The following is a 20,998-nucleotide window of genomic DNA, read 5'->3' on the forward strand; positions in this document are numbered from 1 at the left end:
TGGTGTGATGGAACTGGTGTGACTGGTGTGATGGGACTGGTGTGACTGGTGTGATGGGACTGGTGTGATGGGACTGGTGTGACTGGTGTGATGGGACTGGTGTGATGGAACTGGTGTGACGGGACTGGTGTGACTGGTGTGACTGGTGTGATGGAACTGGTGTGACTGGACTGGTGTGACTGGTGTGATGGGACTGGTGTGACTGGTGTGACGGGACTGGTGTGATGGAACTGGTGTGACTGGTGTGACGGGACTGGTGTGATGGGACTGGTGTGACTGGTGTGACGGGACTGGTGTGATGGGACTGGTGTGACTGGTGTGACGGGACTGGTGTGATGGGACTGGTGTGACTGGTGTGACGGGACTGGTGTGATGGGACTGGTGTGACTGGTGTGATGGGACTGGTGTGACTGGTGTGATGGAACTGGTGTGATTGGTGTGATGGGACTGGTGTGATGGAACTGGTGTGACTGGTGTGACGGGACTGGTGTGACTGGTGTGATGGGACTGGTGTGACTGGTGTGATGGGACTGGTGTGACTGGTGTGACGGGACTGGTGTGACTGGTGTGACGGGACTGGTGTGATGGGACTGGTGTGACTGGTGTGACTGGTGTGATGGAACTGGTGTGACTGGACTGGTGTGACTGGTGTGATGGGACTGGTGTGACTGGTGTGACGGGACTGGTGTGATGGGACTGGTGTGACTGGTGTGACGGGACTGGTGTGACTGGTGTGATGGGACTGGTGTGACTGGTGTGACGGGACTGGTGTGATGGGACTGGTGTGACTGGTGTGACTGGTGTGACGGGACTGGTGTGACTGGTGTGACGGGACTGGTGTGATGGGACTGGTGTGACTGGTGTGATGGGACTGGTGTGATGGAACTGGTGTGACTGGTGTGATGGGACTGGTGTGACTGGTGTGATGGGACTGGTGTGATGGGACTGGTGTGACTGGTGTGATGGGACTGGTGTGATGGAACTGGTGTGACGGGACTGGTGTGACTGGTGTGATGGAACTGGTGTGACTGGTGTGACTGGTGTGATGGAACTGGTGTGACTGGTGTGACGGGACTGGTGTGATGGGACTGGTGTGACTGGTGTGATGGGACTGGTGTGATGGAACTGGTGTGACTGGTGTGATGGGACTGGTGTGACTGGTGTGATGGGACTGGTGTGATGGGACTGGTGTGACTGGTGTGATGGGACTGGTGTGATGGAACTGGTGTGACGGGACTGGTGTGACTGGTGTGATGGAACTGGTGTGACTGGTGTGACTGGTGTGATGGAACTGGTGTGACTGGTGTGACGGGACTGGTGTGACTGGTGTGATGGAACTGGTGTGACTGGTGTGACTGGTGTGATGGAACTGGTGTGACTGGTGTGACGGGACTGGTGTGACTGGTGTGATGGAACTGGTGTGACTGGTGTGACTGGTGTGACGGGACTGGTGTGACTGGTGTGACGGGACTGGTGTGATGGAACTGGTGTGACTGGTGTGACGGGACTGGTGTGACTGGTGTGATGGGACTGGTGTGATGGAACTGGTGTGACTGGACTGGTGTGACTGGTGTGATGGAACTGGTGTGACTGGTGTGATGGGAATGGTGTGACTGGTGTGACGGGACTGGTGTGATGGAACTGGTGTGACTGGTGTGATGGGACTGGTGTGACTGGTGTGATGGAACTGGTGTGACTGGTGTGACGGGACTGGTGTGACTGGTGTGATGGAACTGGTGTGACTGGTGTGACGGGACTGGTGTGACTGGTGTGATGGAACTGGTGTGACTGGTGTGACGGGACTGGTGTGACTGGTGTGATGGAACTGGTGTGACTGGTGTGACGGGACTGGTGTGACTGGTGTGATGGAACTGGTGTGACTGGTGTGACGGGACTGGTGTGACTGGTGTGATGGAACTGGTGTGACTGGTGTGATGGGACTGGTGTGACTGGTGTGATGGGACTGGTGTGATGGAACTGGTGTGACTGGTGTGACGGGACTGGTGTGACTGGTGTGATGGAACTGGTGTGACTGGTGTGATGGAACTGGTGTGACGGGACTGGTGTGACTGGTGTGACGGGACTGGTGTGACTGGTGTGATGGAACTGGTGTGACTGGTGTGACGGGACTGGTGTGACTGGTGTGACGGGACTGGTGTGACGGGACTGGTGTGACTGGTGTGATGGAACTGGTGTGATGGGACTGGTGTGATGGAACTGGTGTGATGGGACTGGTGTGACTGGTGTGACGGGACTGGTGTGACTGGTGTGACGGGACTGGTGTGATGGGACTGGTGTGACTGGTGTGATGGAACTGGTGTGATGGGACTGGTGTGACTGGTGTGACGGGACTGGTGTGACTGGTGTGATGGGACTGGTGTGACTGGTGTGATGGGACTGGTGTGACTGGTGTGACGGGACTGGTGTGACTGGTGTGACGGGACTGGTGTGATGGGACTGGTGTGACTGGTGTGATGGAACTGGTGTGACTGGACTGGTGTGACTGGTGTGATGGGACTGGTGTGACTGGTGTGACGGGACTGGTGTGATGGGACTGGTGTGACTGGTGTGACGGGACTGGTGTGACTGGTGTGATGGGACTGGTGTGACTGGTGTGACGGGACTGGTGTGATGGGACTGGTGTGACTGGTGTGACTGGACTGGTGTGATGGGACTGGTGTGACTGGTGTGACGGGACTGGTGTGACTGGTGTGATGGAACTGGTGTGACTGGTGTGACTGGTATGACGGGACTGGTGTGACTGGTGTGACGGGACTGGTGTGATGGGACTGGTGTGACTGGTGTGATGGGACTGGTGTGATGGAACTGGTGTGACTGGTGTGATGGGACTGGTGTGACTGGTGTGATGGGACTGGTGTGATGGGACTGGTGTGACTGGTGTGATGGGACTGGTGTGATGGAACTGGTGTGACGGGACTGGTGTGACTGGTGTGATGGAACTGGTGTGACTGGTGTGACTGGTGTGATGGAACTGGTGTGACTGGTGTGACTGGTGTGATGGAACTGGTGTGACTGGACTGGTGTGACTGGTGTGATGGGACTGGTGTGACTGGTGTGACGGGACTGGTGTGATGGAACTGGTGTGACTGGTGTGACGGGACTGGTGTGACTGGTGTGATGGAACTGGTGTGATGGGACTGGTGTGACTGGTGTGACGGGACTGGTGTGATGGGACTGGTTTGACTGGTGTGACGGGACTGGTGTGATGGGACTGGTGTGACTGGTGTGACGGGACTGGTGTGATGGGACTGGTGTGACTGGTGTGATGGGACTGGTGTGACTGGTGTGATGGAACTGGTGTGATTGGTGTGATGGGACTGGTGTGATGGAACTGGTGTGACTGGTGTGACGGGACTGGTGTGACTGGTGTGATGGGACTGGTGTGACTGGTGTGATGGGACTGGTGTGACTGGTGTGACGGGACTGGTGTGACTGGTGTGACGGGACTGGTGTGATGGGACTGGTGTGACTGGTGTGACTGGTGTGATGGAACTGGTGTGACTGGACTGGTGTGACTGGTGTGATGGGACTGGTGTGACTGGTGTGACGGGACTGGTGTGATGGGACTGGTGTGACTGGTGTGACGGGACTGGTGTGACTGGTGTGATGGGACTGGTGTGACTGGTGTGACGGGACTGGTGTGATGGGACTGGTGTGACTGGTGTGACTGGACTGGTGTGATGGGACTGGTGTGACTGGTGTGACGGGACTGGTGTGACTGGTGTGATGGAACTGGTGTGACTGGTGTGACTGGTGTGACGGGACTGGTGTGATGGGACTGGTGTGACTGGTGTGATGGGACTGGTGTGATGGAACTGGTGTGACTGGTGTGATGGGACTGGTGTGACTGGTGTGATGGGACTGGTGTGATGGGACTGGTGTGACTGGTGTGATGGGACTGGTGTGATGGAACTGGTGTGACGGGACTGGTGTGACTGGTGTGATGGAACTGGTGTGACTGGTGTGACTGGTGTGATGGAACTGGTGTGACTGGTGTGACGGGACTGGTGTGACTGGTGTGATGGAACTGGTGTGACTGGTGTGACTGGTGTGATGGAACTGGTGTGACTGGTGTGACGGGACTGGTGTGACTGGTGTGATGGAACTGGTGTGACTGGTGTGACTGGTGTGACGGGACTGGTGTGACTGGTGTGACGGGACTGGTTTGATGGAACTGGTGTGACTGGTGTGACGGGACTGGTGTGACTGGTGTGATGGGACTGGTGTGATGGAACTGGTGTGACTGGACTGGTGTGACTGGTGTGATGGAACTGGTGTGACTGGTGTGATGGGAATGGTGTGACTGGTGTGACGGGACTGGTGTGATGGAACTGGTGTGACTGGTGTGATGGAACTGGTGTGACTGGTGTGACGGGACTGGTGTGACTGGTGTGATGGAACTGGTGTGACTGGTGTGACGGGACTGGTGTGACTGGTGTGATGGAACTGGTGTGACTGGTGTGACGGGACTGGTGTGACTGGTGTGATGGAACTGGTGTGACTGGTGTGACGGGACTGGTGTGACTGGTGTGATGGAACTGGTGTGACTGGTGTGACGGGACTGGTGTGACTGGTGTGATGGAACTGGTGTGACTGGTGTGATGGGACTGGTGTGACTGGTGTGATGGGACTGGTGTGATGGAACTGGTGTGACTGGTGTGACGGGACTGGTGTGACTGGTGTGATGGAACTGGTGTGACTGGTGTGATGGAACTGGTGTGACGGGACTGGTGTGACTGGTGTGACGGGACTGGTGTGACTGGTGTGATGGAACTGGTGTGACTGGTGTGACGGGACTGGTGTGACTGGTGTGACGGGACTGGTGTGACGGGACTGGTGTGACTGGTGTGACGGGACTGGTGTGACTGGTGGGATGGAACTGGTGTGACTGGTGTGACGGGACTGGTGTGACTGGTGTGACGGGACTGGTGTGACTGGACTGGTGTGACTGGTGTGATGGGACTGGTGTGACTGGTGTGATGGAACTGGTGTGACTGGTGTGATGGGACTGGTGTGACTGGTGTGATGGAACTGGTGTGACTGGTGTGACGGGACTGCTGTGACTGGTGTGATGGAACTGGTGTGACTGGTGTGATGGAACTGGTGTGACTGGTGTGACGGGACTGGTGTGACTGGTGTGACGGGACTGGTGTGACTGGTGAGATGGGACTGGTGTGACGGGACTGGTGTGACTGGTGTGATGGAACTGGTGTGACTGGTGTGACGGGACTGGTGTGACTGGTGTGATGGAACTGGTGTGACTGGTGTGACGGGACTGGTGTGACTGGACTGGTGTGACTGGTGTGACGGGACTGGTGTGATAGAACTGGTGTGACTGGTGTGACGGGACTGGTGTGACTGGTGTGATGGAACTGGTGTGACTGGTGTGACGGGACTGGTGTGACGGGACTGGTGTGACTGGTGTGATGGAACTGGTGTGACTGGTGTGATGGGACTGGTGTGACTGGTGTGACGGGACTGGTGTGATAGAACTGGTGTGACTGGTGTGACGGGACTGGTGTGACTGGTGTGATGGGACTGGTGTGATGGAACTGGTGTGACTGGTGTGTTGGAACTGGTGTGACTGGTGTGACGGGACTGGTGTGACTGGTGTGATGGGACTGGTGTGACTGGTGAGATGGGACTGGTGTGACGGGACTGGTGTGACTGGTGTGATGGAACTGGTGTGACTGGTGTGACGGGACTGGTGTGACTGGTGTGATGGAACTGGTGTGACTGGTGTGACGGGACTGGTGTGACTGGACTGGTGTGACTGGTGTGACGGGACTGGTGTGATAGAACTGGTGTGACTGGTGTGACGGGACTGGTGTGACTGGTGTGATGGAACTGGTGTGACTGGTGTGACGGGACTGGTGTGACGGGACTGGTGTGACTGGTGTGATGGAACTGGTGTGACTGGTGTGATGGGACTGGTGTGACTGGTGTGACGGGACTGGTGTGATAGAACTGGTGTGACTGGTGTGACGGGACTGGTGTGACTGGTGTGATGGGACTGGTGTGATGGAACTGGTGTGACTGGTGTGTTGGAACTGGTGTGACTGGTGTGACGGGACTGGTGTGACTGGTGTGATGGGACTGGTGTGATGGCACTGGTGTGACTGGTGTGACAGGACTGTGGTGACTGGTGTGACTGGTGTGACGGGACTGGTGTGACGGGACTGGTGTGACTGGTGTGATGGAACTGGTGTGACTGGTGTGACGGGACTGGTGTGACTAGTGTGACGGGACTGGTGTGACTGGTGTGACGGGACTGGTGTGACTGGTGTGATGGAACTGGTGTGACTGGTGTGATGGAACTGGTGTGACGGGACTGGTGTGACTGGTGTGACGGGACTGGTGTGACTGGTGTGATGGAACTGGTGTGACTGGTGTGATGGGACTGGTGTGACTGGTGTGATGGAACTGGTGTGACTGGTGTGACGGGACTGGTGTGACTGGTGTGATGGAACTGGTGTGACTGGTGTGACGGGACTGGTGTGACTGGTGTGACGGGACTGGTGTGACTGGTGTGATGGGACTGGTGTGACTGGTGTGACGGGACTGGTGTGACTGGTGTGACGGGACTGGTGTGACTGGACTGGTGTGACTGGTGTGATGGGACTGGTGTGACTGGTGTGATGGAACTGGTGTGACTGGTGTGATGGGACTGGTGTGACTGGTGTGATGGAACTGGTGTGACTGGTGTGACGGGACTGCTGTGACTGGTGTGATGGAACTGGTGTGACTGGTGTGATGGAACTGGTGTGACTGGTGTAACGGGACTGGTGTGACTGGTGTGATGGAACTGGTGTGACTGGTGTGATGGGACTGGTGTGACTGGTGTGACGGGACTGGTATGACTGGTGTGACGGGACTGGTGAGACTGGTGTGACGGGACTGGTGTGACTGGTGTGACGGGACTGGTGTGACAGGTGTGATGGGACTGGTGTGATGGAACTGGTGTGATGGAACTGGTGTGACGGGACTGGTGTGACTGGTGTGACGGGACTGGTGTGACTGGTGTGACGGGACTGGTGTGATGGAACTGGTGTGACTGGTGTGACGGGACTGGTGTGACGGGACTGGTGTGACTGGTGTGATGGGACTGGTGTGATGGAACTGGTGTGACTGGTGTGACGGGACTGGTGTGACTGGTGTGACGGGACTGGTGTGACTGGTGTGATGGAACTGGTGTGACGGGACTGGTGTGACTGGTGTGACGGGACTGGTGTGACTGGTGTGATGGAACTGGTGTGACTGGTGTGACGGGACTGGTGTGACTGGTGTGACGGGACTGGTGTGACTGGTGTGATGGGACTGGTGTGATGGAACTGGTGTGACTGGTGTGACGGGACTGGTGTGACTGGTGGGATGGAACTGGTGTGACTGGTGTGACGGGACTGGTGTGACTGGTGTGACGGAACTGGTGTGACTGGTGTGACGGGACTGGTGTGACTGGTGTGACGGGACTGGTGTGACTGGTGTGACGGGACTGGTGTGACTGGTGTGACAGGACTGGTGTGACTGGTGTGATGGGACTGGTGTGACTGGTGTGACGGGACTGGTGTGACTGGTGTGATGGAACTGGTGTGACTGGTGTGACGGGACTGGTGTGACTGGTGTGATGGAACTGGTGTGACTGGTGTGACGGGACTGGTGTGACTGGTGTGACGGGACTGGTGTGACTGGTGTGACGGGACTGGTGTGATGGAACTGGTGTGACTGGTGTGACGGGACTGGTGTGACTGGTGTGATGGAACTGGTGTGACTGGTTTGACGGGACTGGTGTGACAGGACTGGTGTGACTGTTGTGATGGAACTGGTGTGACTGGTGTGATGGGACTGGTGTGACTGGTGTGACGGGACTGGTGTGATGGAACTGGTGTGACTGGTGTGACGGGACTGGTGTGACTGGTGTGATGGAACTGGTGTGACTGGTGTGTTGGAACTGGTGTGACTGGTGTGACGGGACTGGTGTGACTGGTGTGACGGGACTGGTGTGATGGAACTGGTGTGACTGGTGTGACGGGACTGGTGTGACTGATGTGACTGGTGTGACGGGACTGGTGTAACTGGTGTTTCGGGACTGGTGTGACTGGTGTGACGGGACTGGTGTGACTGGTGTGATGGAACTGGTGTGACTGGTGTGACGGGACTGGTGTGACTGGTGTGACGGGACTGGTGTGACTGGTGTGATGGAACTGGTGTGACTGGTGTGACGGGACTGGTGTGACTGGTGTGACGGGACTGGTGTGACTGGTGTGATGGAACTGGTGTGACTGGTGTGACGGGACTGGTGTGACTGGTGTGATGGGACTGGTGTGACTGGTGTGATGGGACTGGTGTGACTGGTGTGATGGAACTGGTGTGACTGGTGTGACGGGACTGGTGTGACGGGACTGGTGTGACTGGTGTGATGGGACTGGTGTGACTGGTGTGATGGAACTGGTGTGACTGGTGTGACGGGACTGGTGTGACTGGTGTGACGGGACTGGTGTGACTGGTGTGATGGAACTGGTGTGACTGGTGTGATGGAACTGGTGTGAGTGGTGTGACGGGACTGGTGTGACTGGTGTGACGGGACTGGTGTGACTGGTGTGATGGAACTGGTGTGACTGGTGTGACGGGACTGGTGTGACTGGTGTGATGGAACTGGTGTGACTGGTGTGATGGAACTGGTGTGACTGGTGTGATGGGACTGGTGTGACTGGTGTGATGGAACTGGTGTGACTGGTGTGACGGGACTGGTGTGACTGGTGTGACGGGACTGGTGTGACTGGTGTGATGGAACTGGTGTGACTGGTGTGATGGAACTGGTGTGAGTGGTGTGACGGGACTGGTGTGACTGGTGTGACGGGACTGGTGTGACTGGTGTGATGGAACTGGTGTGACTGGTGTGACTGGTGTGACGGGACTGGTGTGACTGGTGTGATAGGACTGGTGTGACTGGTGTGACGGGACTGGTGTGAGTGGTGTGATGGGACTGGTGTGACTGGTGTGACGGGACTGGTGTGACTGGTGTGACGGGACTTTTGTGACTGGTGTGATGGGACTGGTGTGATGGAACTGGTGTGACTGGTGTGACGGGACTGGTGTGACTGGTGTGACTGGTGTGACGGGACTGGTGTGACTTGACTGGTGTGACTGGTGTGATGGGGCTGGTGTGACTGGTGTGACGGGACTGGTGTGACTGGTGTGACTGGACTGGTGTGACTGGTGTGACGGGACTGGTGTGACTGGTGTGATGGGACTGGTGTGACTGGTGTGATGGGACTGGTGTGACTGGTGTGACGGGACTGGTGTGACTGGTGTGATGGGACTGGTGTGACTGGTGTGATGGGACTGGTGTGATTGGTGTGATGGGACTGGTGTGACTGGTGTGATGGGACTGGTGTGACTGGTGTGATGGGACTGGTGTGACTGGTGTGATGGGACTGGTGTGACTGGTGTGACTGGACTGGTGTGATTGGTGTGACGGGACTGGTGTGAGTGGTGTGACGGGACTGGTGTGACTGGTGTGATGGGACTGGTGTGATTGGTGTGATGGGACTGGTGTGAATGGACTGGTGTGACTGGTGTGACGGGACTGGTGTGACTGGTGTGACGGGACTGGTGTGACTGGCGTGACGGGACTGGTGTGACTGGTGTGATGAGACTGGTGTGACTGGTGTGACGGGACTGGTGTGACTGGTGTGATGGGACTGGTGTGACTGGTGTGATGGGACTGGTGTGATGAGACTGGTGTGACTGGTGTGACGGGACTGGTGTGACTGGTGTGATGAGACTGGTGTGACTGGTGTGACGGGACTGGTGTGACTGGTGTGATGGGACTGGTGTGACTGGTGTGACGGGACTGGTGTGACTGGTGTGATGGGACTGGTGTGACTGGTGTGATGTAACTGGTGTGACTGGTGTGAAGGGACTGGTGTGATGGAACTGGTGTGACTGGTGTGACGGGACTGGTGTGACGGGACTGGTGTGACTGGTGTGATGGGACTGGTGTGACTGGTGTGATGGGACTGGTGTGACTGGTGTGACGGGACTGGTGTGATGGGACTGGTGTGACTGGTGTGACGGGACTGGTGTGATTGGTGTGATGGGACTGGTGTGATTGGTGTGACGGGACTGGTGTGACTGGTGTGACTGGTGTGACGGGACTGGTGTGACTGGTGTGACTGGTCTGATGGGACTGGTGTGACTGGTGTGACGGGACTGGTGTGACGGGACTGGTGTGACTGGTGTGACGGGACTAGTGTGACTGGTGTGACGGGACTGGTGTGAATGGACTGGTGTGACTGGTGTGATGGGACTGGTGTGAATGGACTGGTGTGACTGGTGTGACGGGGCTGGTGTGACTGGTGTGACGGGACTGGTGTGACTGGCGTGACGGGACTGGTGTGACTGGTGTGATGAGACTGGTGTGACTGGTGTGACTGGTGTGATGGGACTGGTCTGATTGGTGTGATGGGACTGGTCTGATTGGTGTGACGGGACTGGTGTGACTGGTGTGACGGGACTGGTGTGATTGGTGTGATGGGACTGGTGTGATTGGTGTGACGGGACTGGTGTGACTGGTGTGACTGGTGTGACTGGTGTGACGGGACTGGTGTGACTGGTGTGATGGGACTGGTGTGACTGGTGTGACGGGACTGGTGTGATGGGACTGGTGTGACTGGTGTGATGGGACTGGTGTGACTGGTGTGATGGGACTGGTGTGACTGGTGTGACGGGACTGGTGTGACTGGTGTGATGGGACTGGTGTGACTGGTGTGACGGGACTGGTGTGATGGGACTGGTGTGACTGGTGTGATGGGACTGGTGTGACTGGTGTGATGGGACTGGTGTGATTGGTGTGATGGGACTGGTGTGACTGGTGTGATGGGACTGGTGTGACTGGTGTGACGGGACTGGTGTGATGGGACTGGTGTGACTGGTGTGACGGGACTGGTGTGATTGGTGTGACGGGACTGGTGTGACTGGTGTGACTGGTGTGATGGGACTGGTGTGATTGGTGTGATGGGACTGGTGTGACTGGTGTGATGGGACTGGTGTGACTGGTGTGACGGGACTCCTGTGATGGGACTGGTGTGACTGGTGTGACGGGACTGGTGTGATTGGTGTGACGGGACTGGTGTGACTGGTGTGATTGGTGTGATGGGACTGGTGTGATTGGTGTGACGGGACTGGTGTGACTGGTGTGACTGGTGTGACGGGACTGGTGTGACTGGTGTGACTGGTGTGATGGGACTGGTGTGACTGGTGTGACGGGACTGGTGTGACGGGTGTGACTGGTGTGACTGGTGTGACGGGACAGGTGTGACTGGTGTGATGGGACTGGTGTGACTGGTGTGACGGGACTGGTGTGACTGGTGTGATGGGACTGGTGTGACTGGTGTGACGGGACTGGTGTGATGGGACTGGTGTGACTGGTGTGATGGGACTGGTGTGACTGGTGTGATGGGACTGGTGTGACTGGTGTGATGGGACTGGCGTGACTGGTGTGACGGGACTGGTGTGACTGGTGTGATGGGACTGGTGTGACTGGTGTGACGGGACTGGTGTGATGGGACTGGTGTGACTGGTGTGATGGGACTGGTGTGATGGGACTGGTGTGACTGGTGTGACTGGTGTGATGGGACTGGTGAGGCCAGTAGATGAAGGCTACGGTGTGGGCCGTAGATCCGGTGTGAGCGGGAGAATGTGTGTACATCATGCTGATGCGGCAACATGATGGGAAATGTCTGGCAGCCGCTGGACGGAGGAACACCCTCCCCTGTCTGGGTGAAAAAGCCGCTGTGGAGGAAAAAGTTCTGATTCTGACTGCAGTGACGTTTGTTCAGAGAAGCTGATGAAGCGAAAAGTCCGACGATGAATCTGTGATTTTCTGTCTGCAGGCGGCAGAGACGAACCTTCGAACTACATCTGCACCACCTGCAAGCAGCCGTTCCCCAGCGCCTGGTTCCTGCTGCAGCATGCCCAGAACACCCACGGCATCCGCATCTACCTGGAGTCCAACCCCTCCAGCACCGCCCTCACCCCTCGGCTCACCATGCCTCCCCCCATGGGCAGCGACTCCATCCCGCCGTCCCCGCTCACCACTTTCCTGGGAGAAAACAATCCTTTCCACCTCCTGAGGATGACGGGGCCCCTGCTCCGGGAGCCACCGCCGGGCTTTGTGGAGAGCCGCCTCCCCAACACGCCTCCGTTCGTCAGCCCACCGCCCCGCCATCACCTGGACCCCCACCGGCTGGAACGCCTCAGCGCAGAGGAAATGGGCCTCATCTCCCAGCACCCCAGTGCCTTCGAGAGGGTGATGCGGCTGACGCCGATGGCCATGGAGTCCCAGTCCATGGACTTCTCCAGGCGGCTGCGTGAGCTGGCGGGGAACACGAACAGCACCACCCCACCGCTGTCACCCAGCAGGCCCAACCCTATGCACCGACTACTAAACCCCAACCCCTTCCAGCCGGGGCCCAAGTCGCCCTTTCTGAGCACCCCTCCCCTGCCGCCGATGCCCCCAAACAGCACTACCCCACCCCAGACACAGAACAAGATCAAGTCCTGTGAATTCTGTGGGAAGACGTTCAAGTTCCAGAGCAACCTGGTGGTGCATCGGCGCAGCCATACCGGCGAGAAACCGTACAAGTGTCAGCTGTGTGACCACGCCTGCTCGCAGGCCAGCAAACTGAAGCGCCACATGAAGACGCACATGCACAAGGCCGGATCCATGACGGGACGCTCCGACGACGGCCTGTCCACCACCAGCTCCCCAGAACCGGGCACTAGTGACGTCACTGGCGAGGGCATTAAGAACCGCGACGGGGACTTCCAGGGGGAGGGCAACGAGGAGGAGGAGGAGGAGGAGGAAGAGGAACTGGAGAATGAGAGTCGACCAGAATCCAACTTCAGCATGGAGTCAGAGTTCTACCGGAACAGAGAGAATGGCTCCAAGCCTTCCTCCGAAGAGAAGTCTTCGCTCGCTCTGGACAAGATGGTGGGCGGCGGGGGGCTCAACTCCATACAACCGTACAATAATCTGATAGTTGACAATCGTAAGAGGATGTCGTTCTCAAAGAGGGGCTCAGACTGCCAGCGGGACACTGGAGACGAGGATTCGGTGGCCGGGGAGATGGACCACCACCACCACCACCACCAGGAAGAGCGGACAACCATAAACGGCCGGAACTGTGGCTCCGGCGACTCTTTCTCAGGTCTGTTTCCACGTAAGCCCACCCCCATCACCAGCCCGGCTCTGTCCAACTCCTCCAACAAGAAGATCAAGATCGAGAAGGACTTGGACATCCCGCCAGCACCGCACATCCCCTCTGAGAATGTGTACTCCCAGTGGCTGGTGGGTTACGCTGCCTCCCGCCACTTCATCAAAGACCCTTTCTTAGGCTTCACTGACTCCAGACAATCGCCCTTCGCCACCTCGTCTGAGCACTCCTCAGAGAACGGCAGCCTGCGCTTCTCCACCCCTCCGGGAGACTTGCTGGACGGCGGCTTGTCGGGCCGCAGTGGCACCGCCAGCGGGGGCAGCACGCCTCATCTAGGCGGCGGTCCCGGCCCGGGTCGCCCCAGCTCCAAGGACGGCAGGAGGTGCGACACCTGCGAGTTCTGCGGCAAGGTGTTCAAGAACTGCAGCAACCTGACGGTGCACCGGCGCAGCCACACTGGCGAGCGGCCGTACAAGTGCGAGCTGTGCAACTACGCGTGCGCCCAGAGCTCCAAGCTCACCCGCCACATGAAGACGCACGGCCAGCTCGGCAAGGAGGTCTACCGCTGCGACATTTGCCAAATGCCCTTCAGTGTGTACAGCACTCTGGAGAAACACATGAAAAAGTGGCACGGAGAACATTTGATGACCAGTGAGGTGAAAATCGAACAAGCGGAGCGAGCCTGAAGACTGAAAAAGCAGACACAAGGGGGGTAGCTGGATACTTTTATATTCATTTTGGGTTATTTTTGTGTTTTTGATTAAAAAAAAAGACAAAAACTGCCAACTGAGAAACAAAAAAAGGTGAAAACAGAGATCTTAACAACTGAAGCTGTCTAAACTGCCTCTCGGCACTCATTTCTAAACAATCAGTCAGTTGAGTTAGAAAATATGTGGAGCCTTTAACTGTGCAATAATTTCTGTATTTATTGGCATGTGCAGGTACGTTTTTATTAGACATTTTCTTTGTTTACATCGATTGAGCTTATTTTGTATTATTTTTTTAGTCCGCGTGACATCCTGAGAGTACAGAAACCCATCTTACGTCTTGTTTTGGCCACTGCTTGTAGGAACTGTATATTAAGCTAATTGTCTTGAAAAGATGCTGAATTCAATCTTCAATTTGAAAGCGGCGTTAACTGAGAATGCTAGAATTAGTTTATTTTGTGCAACGACGTTACGCGGACAACAATCCTCCGGCATTGTAGCATGGACTGACCCTAAAACATGTCGATGTAATTGGATATGTAGCACTGAGTGTCATGATGGACAGTAAATCTCAAACGAAGGAGGATCCCAAGGTTCATACCCCCCCATCTCAGACCACCCCCTGCATCCTGTTTGCATGAAGCCACGGCGTCTTTAGGTTTCTTACTGATCAGAAGTGCGTGAAGCCATGATGAGGATGCATAAAGGAAGATGGAGACACGGAGAGCACATAGACATCTCAGGGTAAATTCTACTACGTTCCTTTATTTACCCCCCCACTCTGCAAACCCGTCAGAACACTTTGCTTTCAATGTTTCATCAGCACTTGAAAATCATGTGCGCTTATGAATAAATTTCTGTTGATAATCTCAGATTTTAATGTGTAACGGGAAAACGGTTCGTGCTGAAATATGTCGCGAACTTATGGATCATCGATCAGCACTGTCATAACCGCAATTTTTTTCTTTTTTCCATCACATTTCACGTTTTCTGACTTGATAAAAAACACACCAAACCGGCACTTTACATCTCCTCCATCCGACATGCAGACAGCGAGCCGAAAAAGGGGGCGGAGCTTGGGATCTCCTGATGCTGAAGTGCCAGGATTGTTACTAGCTAAGCTTTCCCGATGCTGGCACTATAAAAATCCAGTGAATAATAATTTATTTGGGACAGTTTTTGTACTGCCATTCGATCTGACATGAGTGTGCCTTGAATAACGATCTTCCTATTTATTGTCTCAGACAAATGCAACACTTTTTATGAAGCATCAAATTAAAAACGAGGGAATAAAAAATAAAAACGGTTCATTTTAATGTGTAATTTGACATCTTGACATAATTAATGAATAAAAAGGAATGACCCAGCACAATGTTAATGTGTCTGTGTGTGTATATATGTATGCATATGTACATATAAAGGCACAAACTTATTTATAGATCTATAACAAATTTCTCACTCACAAGGACACAAAGTTGTCCTCTCAAGGAAAAATTCCAGGAGTGGATGAAAGTCACGCAAAAAGTCAAGGACGCGACTGGACGAGGATCAGGAAAACTAGAGCAGAAGTTAGTGCACTCTGTCTTAAATACGTTTACAGTATTGATACAAGTACAAAGGGTGAAAATAATATTCCTGTGTGTGTGTGTGTGTGTGTGTGTTTTCACTTTTTTTCAGGTTGGCTTTTTAACTTTTTCTCAATGCCAAAGTGGCAATGTGTATATTGCTTTTTTTTTTTTTTTTTTTAAATATTTTGTTTATTTTATTTTTTTGTGACGGGTTTTAGTACATATATAAATATATATAAATATATCGGACATTTTTCTTGTTTACTGTAAAAGTATAGCAGTATTTGTCATATTGGAGAATGCCTGGGCGTTTCAGGAAAATAGAAAAAATGCTGTTTCTCAATTTTTTTGTTTTTATTTTATTTTACAGTCTGATTTAAAGTGTGGGTCTCTAAAAGATTGGTTTTTTTTTTTTTCTATGTAACTGTAAAAGTCTTCGGTTTTAGTAACTTTTCTTCTGCCTTGGGTGTAACGAAATAAAAAATAAATGAGTTGGAAAAAGCGACTGAGCTGTAACAAACTTGGATTGGGTGGGTCGGGGGGGGCGGTACTGATGCTCCCGTCGTGGGGGAGGAAGGTACTGATGCTCCCGTCGTGGGGGAGGAAGGGGACTTTATCCCGCTCCAGCTCAGCGGCTGCCTCGGCGTGTTTGTCCAAACGGAACGGGATCGTTTGTACAGAACAGGATGAAGGTTGTTAAACAGCCTTTTAGAGAAAAACCACAACTTGTTTTCTTTACCTCCATGTCATGTACATAGTTTTCTACAACAATGATGTTATTTATGTGTTGTTGTGGGAGGGGGGTTTGATGGGGGTTGGGGAGCTGGTGTAACAGGAATATAATTTCAAAATGCCGTCCAGTCGTGTGGAGAAGCTGGAGGCAGGAAGGTTGACCTGCTGCTGGACTGGACCACGGGACGCACGCGAGGGGGGGGGGGAGGGGGGGGGGGGGGGGGGGGGGGGTATCCGATCAAACATCAAACCACGCTGCACTCTGACGGCAACGCTCATCCATCTACCAATCAGCAGCAGCGGGATTAAAAGTAATGTTTTCATCATGTTTGGATGCAGAGGGGAGGGGCTGGGGGCGGGGCTTGTTGGCGTACAGTGTGATGCTGTTTGTGATGTTGCTTCAGTTTCTGGACGGACTGTCGTAGACTGCAGCGTGTTTCTGTGATGTAGCTGAGGTTCAGCGGGTGTGTTTCATCGGCTGGTTCCAGTAAACACAACGTTCAGACTCACAGTGTCGGCCTCTGCTTATTCACAGCATCCTGCACAACCACAACAACAACCACAACAACAACAACAACAGACTCAGAGAGGAGCGTCATTCTTTATCACATTATCTCCTGTCATACTAAGAGTTGCATGTAAATGATAATCATGTTTAACATATATAAATGCATTTAATTCTTTACCTGTGAGGATCCATATCAACTCATTTTATATCACTTTGAAAAAAAATTATTATTCAGTTGGAATTCAGATAATCTGAAAGCATCATTAAAGCAGCTCATCAAAGACATTCAACCAATAAAAAATGATGTTGTTATAACAAGCAAAATGCCTTTATATACTTCCTACAGCTGCGGTTAAACAAAAATCTGTAGTTTAAATGAACAGATATCATCAGCTGCTTCTTGTTGTGTTGTAAATGTTCTGCATTCTCTCCCAAACCAGATGACTAAATGCAAATGTACGTTTTAATTGGGAATAAGCTGATTCACTGTTTAATCATGATCCATCACAATGCGACACGTCACAATTTGTAAATGTTTGAAAAGAAAAACGTGGAAAGGGAAATGAGGGAGCTTCGAAACGCTACAGGGCTACATAAATACCTAACAATCAGGCTACCTGGCTATCAGAGCTCTAGGTCACCTGGCTATCAGAGCGCTAGTCTACCTGGCTATCAGAGCGCTAGTCTACCTGGCTTTCAGACCGCTAGTCTACCTGGCTTTCAGACCGCTAGGCTACCTGGCTTTCAGACCGCTAGGCTACCTGGCTATCAGACCGCTAGGCTACCTGGCTATCAGACCGCTAGTCTACCTGGCTATCAGACCGCTAGTCTACCTGGCTATCAGACCGCTAGTCTACCTGGCTATCAGACCGCTAGGCTACCTGGCTTTCAGACCGCTAGGCTACCTGGCTTTCAGACCGCTTGGCTACCTGGCTATCAGACTGCTAGTCTACCTGGCTATCAGACCGCTAGTCTACCTGGCTATCAGACCGCTAGGCTACCTGGCTTTCAGACCGCTAGGCTACCTGGCTTTCAGACCACTAGGCTACCTGGCTATCAGACCACTAGTCTACCTGGCTTTCAGACCGCTAGGCTACCTGGCTTTCAGACCGCTAGTCTACCTGGCTTTCAGACTGCTAGGCTACCTGGCTATCAGACTGCTAGTCTACCTGGCTTTCAGACTGCTAGACTACCTGGCTATCAGACCGCTAGTCTACCTGGCTTTCAGACTGCTAGGCTACCTGGCTATCAGACCACTAGTCTACCTGGCTTTCAGACCACTAGTCTACCTGGCTTTCAGACTGCTAGACTACCTGTCTATCAGACCGCTAGTCTACCTGGCTATCAGACCGCTAGTCTACCTGGCTTTCAGACCGCTAGTCTACCTGGCTATCAGACCGCTAGGCTACCTGGCTATCAGACCGCTAGTCTACCTGGCTTTCAGACTGCTAGGCTACCTGGCTATCAGACTGCTAGGCTACCTGGCTATCAGAGCACTAGTCTACCTGGCTTTCAGACTGCTAGGCTACCTGGCTTTCAGACTGCTAGGCTACCTGGCTTTCAGACTGCTAGGCTACCTGGCTTTCAGACTGCTAGGCTACCTGGCTTTCAGACTGCTAGGCTACCTGGCTTTCAGACTGCTAGGCTACCTGGCTTTCAGACTGCTAGGCTACCTGGCTTTCAGACTGCTAGGCTACCTGGCTTTCAGACCGCTAGGCTACCTGGCTATCAGACCGCTAGGCTACCTGGCTTTCAGACCGCTAGGCTACCTGGCTTTCAGACCGCTAGTCTACCTGGCTTTCAGACCGCTAGTCTACCTGGCTTTCAGACTGCTAGGCTACCTGGCTATCAGACTGCTAGGCTACCTGGCTATCAGACTGCTAGTCTACCTGGCTATCAGACTGCTAGTCTACCTGGCTTTCAGACCGCTAGGCTACCTGGCTTTCAGACCGCTAGGCTACCTGGCTTTCAGACCGCTAGGCTACCTGGCTATCAGACCGCTAGGCTACCTGGCTTTCAGACCGCTAGGCTACCTGGCTATCAGACCGCTAGGCTACCTGGCTTTCAGACCGCTAGGCTACCTGGCTATCAGACCGCTAGTCTACCTGGCTTTCAGACTGCTAGGCTACCTGGCTATCAGACTGCTAGTCTACCTGGCTTTCAGACTGCTAGGCTACCTGGCTATCAGACTGCTAGTCTACCTGGCTATCAGACTGCTAGTCTACCTGGCTATCAGACTGCTAGTCTACCTGGCTTTCAGACCGCTAGGCTACCTGGCTTTCAGACTGCTAGTCTACCTGGCTTTCAGACTGCTAGGCTACCTGGCTTTCAGACTGCTAGGCTACCTGGCTTTCAGACTGCTAGTCTACCTGGCTATCAGACCACTAGACTGGTTTGGAAGCAGATGGTTTGCTGAGGCGACCTCGGAAAAAGCCAAACGACATAAATCCGTTTAGTTATGCAAATGGGGAAAACTGATAATTGTTTAATTATGAAACTGTGAAAAACTGAAGACACCAACTTGGTTTCTCGGTATCTTGAAATACTCCCCACTCGCTGCTCTGACTGCTCAGTAAAAACACAGAAGCTGCTTGTTAAAATTCCATATTTTCCAAAAAATTGCGATAAATAAATAACGTGCTCTGATAATTAGATGATTTGAGGGAAGAGTGGGAGTCTTGTCAGATTTTTCTAGTAACAGTGACTCAAACTGGACAAGAATGATGTCATCATTGGTTTTAATCTCACAAAGCTGCAACATTTTCATCTCAACATATGGAAATCTCCATGTGTGTCGTCTCAGAAAGACCCTGAAATAAGGTCATCCACTCTTTCATCACCTGCCTCTGTGTTTTCATTTCATCCCATTTCCACTGCAGAGAGAGAGGATGGAAAAAGAAGGAAATTCAGACCCACAATTAGTCGGAGGCGGCGTGAGTGTGGAGTCGGACGGACCCGGGGAGTTTTGATTTGGCTCGAGTTTCAAGGCAAATGGGTAATTAAGGCTTTTCCCTGGCCGGCCTGCACTTTGAAGTCCCCTACAGGGGGGATTATCCAAGCCAAGAGAAAGACGGTGGAGGAGAAGTAATGAGACCCAGTAAGAGGGGAAGAAACCGAGAAGCAGGGAGGGAAGCCTTCACGAGGAAAGAGATTAAAAATCTAATCATTTATCAGGAAAAGGCAGATTTATGCTGAACACACCCGATGTTAGTCGGATCCTGATGATTAAATTTACTGTTTGATGCAACTCTAACCGTCCACTTCACACCTACATGTTCTACTTCCTGTATATCTAAACAGCCAATCACATGGCAGCATGTAGACAGGCTGCAGACGACGCAAACAGAGCGTCCGCATGAGGAAGAGATTTACACCCGCTGGTCTGAATATGTACTGGGATTTTCACACAACCGGTTGTCAGAGGTCAGAGGTCAGAGAGGATGGGCAGAGTGGTTGGAGATGACAGAGAGGCAACAGGAAGTCATAAACTTATCAAGAAAGCCGGCTGAACCAATCAGTTTAAGCTTCAGTTACCCTAACCCACCCCGAACCGGTCCAGCAAGTTGGACCTCCTTCCTGGTTCTGGTCCTGATGGTGGTTTTCCTTCCCGGTTCTGGTTCTGATGGAGGTTTTCCTTCCTGGTTCTGGTTCTGGTCCTGGTCCTGGAGATGTGGTTTTTCTGTTTTCTGACAGTTTTATTTATTTTAAATAAATAAATAAAATGAAAAATAATCATTTCCAGCTACAGAAACATGTCAGTACTTTCCATAAGCAATATCAGTTTCATTAGTCAGCACCAAACTGGACTTCCGTCTCTCCATCATCATCATCATCATCATCATCATCATCATCACCACCACTGCAACCTGCTCTTCTTTCCGACTCAGAGTGTGTGAGAGTGTGTGTTTAGGGGGATTAAGCCAGACAGACACCTCTGGTTATTCAGAGGGATGGAATTATTCCCGAACCCTGACTGGCTGTCAGCGCTCGCTGCGCCTCCTCGTTAGGGAAAAAAAGCATCTTCAGATGACTTAAGCTGCTGGTCGTCAGAGCCAAAGCCACACTGTTGACAGGTACAGTAGGGTCTTAAGCCTCCCAGATCAACGCCGCTATTCTCCCTGACAGAATCCCCCCGCAGGGCTCCTCCCAGACCTGATGGCAGCGGTGTGGAAGCACCAAGCGGAAGAAGAGGGGAGGGTCATACGGAGCCGGGAGGTGAGGACGGGAAGGCCGTTGCATCATGGA

At 53.4% G+C, this 20,998-nt stretch overlaps 1 protein-coding gene across 1 annotated transcript in view; it reads left to right on the forward strand.

The window, feature by feature from the left end:
- bcl11ba (BCL11 transcription factor B a) overlaps nucleotides 1-13,924 on the forward strand; it is a gene marked incomplete at both ends in the record, with an annotated part of 43,732 nt that extends 29,808 nt beyond the window's left edge. The window contains one exon of the mRNA XM_079262669.1: nucleotides 11,916-13,924. Within this exon, the coding sequence (XP_079118795.1) occupies nucleotides 11,916-13,924 (2,009 nt within the window). The remainder of the gene's footprint in view (nucleotides 1-11,915) is intronic.
- Nucleotides 13,925-20,998: the final 7,074 nt, after the last annotated feature.

Source organism: Telmatherina bonti (assembly GCF_933228915.1).
Source record: "Telmatherina bonti genome assembly, chromosome: 22".
NCBI classification, from domain to species: domain Eukaryota; kingdom Metazoa; phylum Chordata; class Actinopteri; order Atheriniformes; family Telmatherinidae; genus Telmatherina; species Telmatherina bonti.